Below are 10,628 nucleotides of genomic sequence, written 5' to 3'. Positions count from 1 at the left end.
TCTTATAGCTTGGGGGTAGAAGCTGTTCAGCAGTCTAATGGCTTGGGGGTAGAATCTGTTCAGCAGTCTTATGGCTAGAAGATGTTCAGCAGTCTTATAGCTTGGGGGTAGAAGCTGTTCAGCAGTCTAATGGCTTGGGTCTAGAAGCTGTTCAGTAGTCTTATAGCTTGGGGGTAGAAGCTGTTCAGCAGTCTAATGGCTTGGGGGTAGAAGCTGTTCAGCAGTCTTATGGCTAGAAGCTGTTCAGCAGTCTTATAGCTTGGGGGTAGAAGCTGTTCAGTAGTCGTATGGCTTGGGGGTAGAAGCTGTTCAGTAGTCTTATAGCTTGGGGGTAGAAGCTGTTCAGCAGTCTTATAGCTTGGGGGTAGAAGCTGTTCAGGAGCCTTTTGGTCGCAGTCTTGGCGCTCCGGTACAGCTTGCCGTGTGGTAGAAGAGAGAACCGTCTATGACTTGGGTAGCTCTAGCCTTTTTGTGTCATCTGGGGATCTGTTGGGGCGGTATGCAAATTGGAGGGGGTCCAGGGTGACTGGGATGATGGTGTTGATGCGAGCCATGACCAGCCTTTGAAAGCATTTCCCGGCTACAAATGTGAGGTCTTCGGGGCAATAGTCAGTAAGGACAGGTTAACTTGCCGTTTTTGGACAAAGGGACTACGGTGGTCTGCTTGACACATGTAGGTATGTTAGTGAAGACATTTGGCAGCTGGTCAGCCCATGTCCTGGTAATTCATCTCATGAGCATAGAAGGCATTTAGCTCATCTGGTAGGCTCTGGTAGGCTCTGGTAGGCTCTGGTAGGCTCGAGTCACTGAGCAGTAGGGCTTTCCCTTTGTACTCCGTGATAGTTTGCAAGCCCTGACACATCTGACAAGCATCAGAGTCGGTGTAGAAGAATTCGATCTTAGTCCTGAATTGACACTTTGCCTGTTTGATGGATCGTCTGAGCGTATGTGTTGAGAACCCTGTCCCAAAATTACTAGGCGTTAACTACTAGCCCACAGTGGTATTGTTCAGAAGACCTGTCCGAATCTATCGAGAGTTCACTACTAGCCCACAGTGGTATCGTACAGAAGCCCTGTCCCAATTAACTGAGAGTTCACTACTAGCCCACAGTGGTATCGTACAGAAGCCCTGTCCCAATCTATCGAGAGTTCACTACTAGCCTACAGTGATATCGCTCAGAAACCCTGTCCCAATCAACCAAGAGTTCACGACAAGCCCACAATGGTATTGCTCAGAAGCCCTGTCCCAATCGACCTAGAGTTCACCACTAGCCCACAGTGGTATCGCTCAGAAACCCTTGTTCCAATCTACCGAGAGTTCACTACTAGCCCACAGTGGTATCGTTCAGAAGCCCTGTCCCAAACTACCGTGAGATCAATACTAGCCCACTGTGGTATCGCTCAGATCTCACTGTCACTTTCTAAGGTAACGCCTGTGGCTGGATGGCTGCCACCTGGAGCAGAAAGACACTGTTACTTCCTCTCTGTTCTGTTGTTTCCTCTTCCAGGTTTCTTGTGGCGAGCACATACATTTTTTCTCTTAAAATCAATTCTTTTGGGACTCAGTGCCCCACAAAACTTGAGAGGAAAACATCACATTCTGGCAGTGATGTTGGAGAAAAGCAGACTTTTCTAACAGAAAGAAAGTGTAGGATATAGTATGTTGTAAAATAGAAAGTAGAACATATAGGGTACAGCATGTTGTAAAATAGAAAGTGTAGGATATAGTATGTTGTAAAATATAAAGTGTAGGATATAGCATGTTGTAAAATAGAAAGTGTAGGATATAGTATGTTGTAAAATATAAAGTGTAGGATATAGCATGTTGTAAAATAGAAAGTGTAGGATATAGCATGTTGTAAAATAGAAAGTGTAGGATATAGTATGTTGTAAAATAGAAAGTGTAGGATATAGCATGTTGTAAAATAGAACGTGTAGGATATAGCATGTTGTAAAATAGAAAGTGTAGGATATAGTATGTTGTAAAATAGAAAGTGTAGGATATAGCATGTTGTAAAATAGAAAGTGTAGGATATAGTATGTTGTAAAATAGAAAGTGTAGGATATAGCATGTTGTAAAATAGAAAGTGTAGGATATAGCATGTTGTAAAATAGAAAGTGTAGGATATAGTATGTTGTAAAATAGAAAGTGTAGGATATAGTATGTTGTAAAATAGAAAGTGTACGTTATAGCATGTTGTAAAATAGAAAGTGTAGGATATAGTATGTTGTAAAATAGAAAGTGTAGGATATAGTATGTTGTAAAATAGAAAGTGTAGGGTACAGCATGTTGTAAAATAGAAAGTAGTCAGTGTAGGTTTCAGTACATTGTAAAACAGAAAGTAGACAGTATAGGGTACAGTATGTTGTAAAAACAGGCTACTGTGGGGCAGATAGAATTGGACTATGATCTTTGCTCAATCGTCACTGAAACTGCATCTATGTATAGTGTAGGGTAACTAGTCACCTGACTTTGCAATCCATGACACCGGAATTTTACTGCAGCTGAACATCAGTAGGGTTGGTTTATACATGAGGAGAATCTCAATTGCATTTCCTTGATTCATCGTACCCACTCTACTTGCCTCCTTCTCAAAACCCATTGCATGAAGAGGCCAGAGGTCCTCGTCGCTAGTCATGGGAACTCTCTGATTTCTCCTGGCTGTCAGCTCAATATCATTCAGTCTGACTTCTCCTGGCTGTCATCTCAATATCATTCAGTCTGACTTCTCCTGTCTGTCATCTCAATATCATTCAGTCTGACTTCTCCTGACTGTCATCTCAATATCATTCAGTCTGATTTCTCCTGGCTGTCAGCTCAATATCATTCAGTCTGATTTCTCCTGGCTGTCATCTCAATGTCACTCAGTCTGATTTCTCCTGGTTGTCATCTCAATATCATTCAGTCTGCTTTCTCCTGTCTGTCATCTCAATATCATTCAGTCTGATTTCTCCTGTCTGTCATCTCAATATCATTCAGTCTGATTTCTCCTGTCTGTCATCTCAATATCATTCAGTCTGATTTCTCCTGGCTGTCAGCTCAATATCATTCAGTCTGATTTCTCCTGTCTGTCATCTCAATATCATTCAGTCTGATTTCTCCTGGCTGTCATCTCATTCAGTCCACTATCAGTTAGTGTCACAAACCCATTACCAGAACAGGTACAACTCACACACATGCATGTAAGCACGTGTACAGGTGTGAGTGAGTGGGAATGTGCGTGTCTTTGAGATCGGGGACTGAGTGGGTGGTCTCAAACGGGGATGAAAAACATCTCTTTCTCCGTTGCCTGCAGCAGTGGAGAGACTGTATAGTCTACATCCCTACAGCTATGGACTTATTATTAATATATGGCCAAACCTCCTTCACACCTTTCACTATAGCTGTTCACATCAGGCCTGGAAACAGACCGAAGACACTATCTACAGAACGGAATCTGAATTAGACTCAGAGTTCACAAAGAGTGTTAATGGATTTCATGGTGCTACATTAAACACCTTGGTTTAGATGTAAGGCTTATCATGAGAAGTGAGACTTTAGAATCATAGGGTTATATCTGAATAAAATGAGGATTCCTAAAACCACAATGGTCAAATACAGAGTACGACTCTACTATTCTGAGGTACTGTAAGTGGTTAACTAAGACAGGAAGGACAGCAAAACAACATAGTGTCATTTACATGTAGGCCTACAGGTATCTCCTGTTGTCATGGTCGTGTAATGTGGGGGGTATAAGGTCAGGGATAATTCCCTGAAATGATTTTAGCCATTGATTGATGCTTTGATTACTGACATGAATCTGTGTAACTGTGGTTCAAAGGACAGCCAATAACATGACTGTGACTGTAATGTGACTCTGTCCAATGACTGGCAATTCAATGCAAGCACAAGTCCACCACACACACACACACACCAACTAATAAGCATTTCATAGACTTCAGAGAGGTCTACTTTCTTGGGGACCTGAATATTGATCAACCTACCAGGGTGTTTACACACACTACAGGAACAAGATCATCCACATGTATCAATCACATTTTTACTAATCAATCACATTTTTACTAATCAATCCCATTTTTACTAATCAATCACATTTTTACTAATCAATCCCATTTTTACTAATCAATCCCATTTTTACTAATCAATCACATTTTTACTAATCAATCCCATTTTTACTAATCAATCACATTTTTACTAATCAATCCCATTTTTACTAATCAATCCCATTTTTACTAATCAATCCCATTTTTACTAATCAATCACATTTTTACTAATCAATCACATTTTTACTAATACTGTAGAACTTTGTTCTAAAGCTGTATCCGAACCCATTGGATGAGGAGAATCGTTACAGCTGCTCTGACATCGCTCATACATATATTTATATATTCTTAATTCCATTCTATACTTAGACTTGTGTGTATTGGGTATATGTTGTGAAATTGTTAGATATTACTTGCTAGATATCACTACACTGTCGGAGCTAGAAACACATAGCATTTCGCTACACCCGCAATAACATCTGTTAGAACACGTGTACGTGACTAATCAAATGTGATTTGAAACAGACTGTTAGAACTGTTAAGGCTCCATGGATTGATGAGGAATTGAAAAACTGTATGGTTGAAAGAGATGAGGCAGAAGAAGAAGTGCATTATAAGTCTGACTGCACATCTGACTGGCTGACTTACTGCAAATTGATCAATTGTGTGACTAAGCTCAAAAAAAAGAAAGAAATTGTATTATGATGCCAAGATCAATGATAGAAATAATCATGGAAAAAGACTTTGGATGAAACTTTAAATGAAACTTATGGGCAGAAAGACAAATTCAACTCCATCTTTCATTGAATCAGATGGCTTATTCATCACAAAACCATTTGATGTTGCTAATTATTTTAATGATTACTTCATTAGCAAAGTGGGCAAACAGTAGGTAGGAAATGCCAACAACGAACAGCGAGCCATCCTTTAAGAAAGGCATTGATGTTTATGGTTAGGTACACATTGGTGCAGCAACAGTGCTTTTTTTCCGCGAATGCGCTTGTTAAATCATCACCCGTTTGGCGAAGTAGGCTGTGATTCGATTATAAATGAACAGGTACCGCATCGATTATTTGCAACACAGGACAAGCTAGATAAACTAGTAATATCATCAACCATGTGTAGTTAACTAGTGATTATGTTACGATTTATTGTTTTTATTAGATAAGTTTAATGCTAGCTAGAAACTTACCTTGGCTCCTTGCTGCACTGAGTAACAGTTAGTCAGCCTGCCACGAAGTCTCCTCGTGGAGTGTAATCGGCCAAAATCTGTGTCCAAAAATTCCGATTACCGATTTCTCTGAAAACTTGAAATCGGCCCTAATTAATCGGCCATTCTGATTAATCGGTCAACCTCTAACATGTACACTGACACAAATGACTGATGATTGGTTGAAAGAAATGGATAAGAAGATTGTGGGAGCTGTATTGTTGAGAAAACGTATGTGTTATGGCCTTTCAACCTCTGCCATATCGTGGATTCAGAGCTATCTAACTAACAGAACTCAAAGTGTTTTCTTTAATGGATGTTTCTCTAATGTCAAACATGTAAAGTGGGGTGTACCTCACGGCAGCTGTCTAGGCCCTCTACTCTTTTCTATTTTTACCAATAACCTGACACTGGCATTAAACAAAGCATGCGTGTCCATGTATGCTGATGATTCAACCATATGCGCATCAGCAACCACAGCTAATGAAGTTACTGTAACCCTTAACTGTCACGACTTCTGCCGAAGTTGGTGCCTCTCCTTGTTCGTTCGGCGGTCGACGTCACCGGCTTTCTAGCCACCGCCGATCTATGTTTTTTTTTTATGTTTCTTCATATGATGGCTAAACAACAAGGGACATATTGGAGGATAATATCATATGATGGCTCCACAACAAGGGACATATTGGAGGATAATATCATATGATGGCTCCACAACAAGGGACATATTGGAGGATAATATCATATGATGGCTCCACAACAAGGGACATATTGGAGGATTATATCATATGATGGCTCCACAACAAGGGACATATTGGAGGGTAATATCATATGATGGCTCCACAACAAGGGACATATTGGAGGATAATATCATATGACGGCTCCACAACGAGGGACACTAGGTCTATATGATAACAGTGCTTCTTAATTCTGGTCCTGGAAACACAGAGGGGTGCACATTTTTAATATTTGCCGCAGCACCACAAACACCTGATTTAAATCTAAAGCTTGATGATAAGTTGATCATTTGAATCAGCTGTGTAAAACTAAAATGTACCTTTGGGTTCCCAGGACCAGGACGAATAAACACTGGGTCAGGCTATACAGGTCAATGTGACGCAGCCTTGGTGTAAACATGTCTTTACCTAGCTAGCCTTTTGCCCTGAGACATGTTCCTTTCTAAATGTATGCCACTGGTTGGTTTGGTCTAATGAAGATGTTTTCAACTCTGACCCTACGAGATCCTGAGTCTGCTGGTTTTCTGTTCTACCTGATAATTAATTGCACACATCTGGTGTCGCTCGTTTAAATCAGTCTCTGATTAGAGGGGAACAATAAAGAAATATGCAGTCGAACTGGCTTTGAGGTCCAGAGTTAAGTTTTAGGGTCCTAAAAGATGGTTTATGTTAGCCTATTAGGGAAACGTTGGGAGGTTAGCTACCTGTCTGGGGGTCCTCTCTGATTTACTCCTACACCACTCCCAGTCCGTCAGCTCCATTTTTCTGCCCTCTACATGCGACAGTCTCCGTTCCGTTCCCTCGAACACTGATGACGTGTCAGTGAGGTTGAGGTCCTCGCAGTCCCGGGAGCTGGATCCACAGAAGAAGCTGTCCTGGTCTCCGTGGTTATCGTGAGGAAACTGGAGGCAGTCTGCCAGCGCGAGGGCCTCTCCCCCACCTGCCTCAGCCTCGAGAAGCAGCTCGCCATGCTCGTGCAGTGAGGAGCTGTCTACTTCACGTGGGGTCATGAACTCGAGCTCGGCCTGCAGGCTCGCGACGCCAGAGCTGTCCAGCACAGCAAGTTGGTTTTCTGAGAAGTTGAAGAGGTTTTGATAGGAAGACTTCTCAACGGACGGGCTGTGGTGGGGTTTGGTTGCGTGGGATAACTTGTATATTCCGTATCCTTGTTGGAAGGAGAGGTTAAACTCAAACCTCCTCTTCTTTGCTGTGGGAAGAAAATTATTAAATGTAGTGACTTTTGCAACAAACAAAAACAATCTATGCATATTACTTAGAATTTTTTTAAACAACAGCGATGTAGGCTTATGTGTTTCAGACACAAATATTTTTTTATTGTAACAATTGGTGTCCGTGTAAATGTGTTTAATGTGTAGGCCTATACTGTATGTTAAGGGGAATAATACTGGGCGTTTTATTCTCATAGGCATATAGGCTATGTTAAAATGTTACGTTGCTTTAGAGAAACCTCTGGTTTGCACCCATATGTTTTTCAGCTCACTGGCCCTTTACAATCAGAGGGCATCATAGCCTACCGGTGGGCTCACGCTCTGTGTCCCGCGGGCAGTTGATGAAGCAGCCGCACGGAAGGTGGATCCAGCGCTCTGAGAGCATGAACACCGGCGTGACCGCAGGCGCCAGCAGGGTCAGGAAGAAGCTCACCGTTCCCACCGCCTCCAGGGACGGGCTGTGCTCGTTCACAGCATGACGCACGAGCACCACAGTCTGTGGATGAAACAGCATGTACTTAAACCCATATGGCCTACTTCATGAATCTAACGCACCATTAGATTATGACATAAGGTAATGTGAGGTAGCTGCCCCACCACCCACCCCCTGTGTAATTCTCACAAAAACCACTTTGTTCAACTAAAATGCATCTGACTCATCAACAGACCAACAAAAAATCACTATAACAAAATGACTCTGAGTTAAAGTTGTTCTAATATCTCGTCATTGAGAAAACGTAATGTACACTGAGTGTGAAAAACGTTAGGAATACCTTTATAATATGGAGTTGCAACCCCCCTTTGCCCTCAGCACAGCTTCAATTTGTTGGGGCGTGGACCGATTGTAGAATATTCACATGAAAATCTGTCACCAATTGAATGCTAACCTAGCTAATAGTGAGGATATTAAAAGTGAGATGTGCAATTCCATTTTGTTTCAATATTACATTTATTCAATTAAAATAAGATAGCCTACCTACTAGTCTCTAGCTTTTAAGACTTAATTACAAAAAAAATGCTAAACAAAATGAATTAAATAGGTTTTAAGACACTAATCTTCAGGGGTCAAGTTACCCCATGGGGGCTTTTTTGTGTCTGCAATTGGATAGCGTTCTTATTGGGGGTAGTTACCCCACCTTACCCTACACGTTTATAGATTAGGCATAAAGCCTATTCAATGTGGCATTGCAGGAAATGCACTCTATACAATGTAATATACCCGTTATAAAATCATACAGACGATTTGATATTTCTTAATCTACACATTTTTCCATCTCTAGGCCACTCACCATCATCGGCATCCACAAGACAACTCTCACTACCGCTAGGATCATGGAGAAGCGCTTTTGTGCAAAGAACACCGGGGATTCCCAGTTACTGATGGTTCCATCCCTCAGTACACCGTCAGAGGTAGGGGTTGGGCAGGTATATGTTTCCACTGTGCCCCGTACTCCTAGCCCTTTCCCCGATCCAACCGGAAACAGCTCATTGTAGGCACTGAAACTTCTGTCCAAGCTATCCCGAGAGAAGGACGGGAGGTCGCAGAGAGGCGCAGACCCGTCCCCTCTCAGATCCCTGGCGATATCCAAGTAGCTCGGGTAGAACGTCCTCTGTGGCTCCCTGGAACACAGTAGCTGGTAGGTGAGAGGAACGAAGAATAAGACCAATCCGCAGAAACACAAGGAGTACAAAGAGAAAAGGAGCAGAACGTAAAAGCTGTGGCTCTCTGGGAAACAGCCTAGAGAGACCGGGGTGAAACTCCCCCAGCCGCACAGCGGTAGTACACTGACGGCCAGGCTGACTACCCACACCCCGGCTATCGCCCACATCACGCTTAACGGCCGAGGACTTCTTTCTCGCTTAGTAACGTAGAAGGTGTAGGCTGCGATAAGGCAAGCCTTCATATTGCTGGAGAGTCCTTGGAACACATAGAGAAGTCCCGATAACGTGCATATGGTCACCGACCCTCCCTCTCCATCTCTCTCCCACTGGAGGAGCATGAAGAGGGAGAGAGGTATTACGCTGAGCAGGTCGTCCACGGACATTGAAGCCACGATGAGCCACAGGATGGTTTTCCACCTCATCTGGATGAAAAAGATGAGAGAATACACACCTCCCACGAAGGTAGCAGCGGCGATGGCAACGCACAAGCCGAAGAGAAGCATGCTTATGTGTCTTTGCGCCTCTGTGAGGTCCGTCCTCTCGTAGCTCGCAGTGAAAAGGCTGCTGTAGTTCGGCGATGGGGAGCTGAGATTCGAGGACATTTTTATTTAGATACCTTTGTTGACCTGGCTTGTGTTGCCCAATGTTCAGCCGCTCATATATATATATTGTTAAAACAACTTTGAAACAATGCCTACACGTTACACAAGTTAGAATGGCACACATAGGCTAGACTACATCCCTGGTGAATCACTCCGATAGGCTATATTTGAGCAGTCCAGTTGGATATATCTTAACCTTAACGGAAAGTAGCTTCCAGAATAGTACACTTTTTAACACTACCAGTGCACTTTAGATGAGCACTGGAGGAGATAGACATCAATGCTCCTCCAGGATGATCCGCGATTTATGTTCTAACCGAGCAGCGCGCGCTGCGCTTTGTCTCCAGGAGCCGGTTTACAAACAACACGCTGTCGTCACGGTCTTTTCTCATAATGGCAGAAGGGCGGGCTGGTGTAAGATATTAATACTAATTTGGGGTGTGCTTGTATTTATCCTGTTACACATTTATACAAGTGTTCACTGTTCCTAGTGTGTAAGTAACATGTGGTTCTTGCATATCCCAGCAGGGAGTGGGGTCACGGCCAGGGTCACCATTGTCCAGCGTCCCTGGAGAAGTAGGGTTTAAGTGCCTTGCTCAAGGGCACAGTAACAGATTTTTCACTTTGTCAGCTCCGGGATTTGAACTGGTGACTTTTTGGCTACTGGCCAAATGCCCTAACCTTGAAGCTACCTGCCGTGTGTGTGTGTGTGTGTGTGTGTTCATTAGCGCTAGCCCATAGCTTGTCTCACTCAGGAGATTAATATGGCATGAACTGAGCTCCAGCTCCTCACTACCTGAGTGATGTGTGTGTGTATGTATGTATGTATGTGTCTGTGTATGTCTGTGTGTGTGTGTGTGTGTATCTATGTGTGTGTCTGTGTGTCTGTGTGTGTGTGTGTCTGTGTGTATGGCTGTACGTCTGTGTGTGTGGCAGTGTGTGTCTGTGTCTGTCTGTTAGTGTGTGTGTGTCTGTGTGTATGTGTCTGTTAGTGTGTGTGTATCTGTGTGTCTGTGTGTGTCTGTGTCTGTTAGTGTGTGTGTCTGTATTTGTGTGTGTGTGTGTGTTTGTGTGTGTCTGTCTGTGTGTGTGTTTATGTGTGTCTGTGTGTGTGTGTGTGTTTGTGTGTGCAGTGTTTCCCCTATAT

The 10,628-nt window shown here is 43.0% G+C and overlaps 1 protein-coding gene across 1 annotated transcript in view; it reads right to left on the bottom strand.

Annotated features, from left to right (window-relative positions):
* Nucleotides 1-9,817, bottom strand: part of LOC109907090 (probable G-protein coupled receptor 149) — a 19,552-nt gene extending 9,735 nt beyond the window's left edge. The window contains exons 1-3 of the mRNA XM_020504877.2: nucleotides 8,507-9,817; nucleotides 7,524-7,713; nucleotides 6,693-7,195 (exon numbers count right to left, since the gene is read on the bottom strand). Of these exons, the coding sequence (XP_020360466.2) occupies nucleotides 6,693-7,195; nucleotides 7,524-7,713; nucleotides 8,507-9,481 (1,668 nt within the window). The 5' untranslated portion in view covers nucleotides 9,482-9,817. The remainder of the gene's footprint in view (nucleotides 1-6,692; nucleotides 7,196-7,523; nucleotides 7,714-8,506) is intronic.
* Nucleotides 9,818-10,628: the final 811 nt, after the last annotated feature.

This window comes from Oncorhynchus kisutch, linkage group LG15 (assembly GCF_002021735.2).
Source record: "Oncorhynchus kisutch isolate 150728-3 linkage group LG15, Okis_V2, whole genome shotgun sequence".
Classification (NCBI taxonomy): domain Eukaryota; kingdom Metazoa; phylum Chordata; class Actinopteri; order Salmoniformes; family Salmonidae; genus Oncorhynchus; species Oncorhynchus kisutch.
This window is presented reverse-complemented; position numbering and strand designations above follow the sequence as displayed.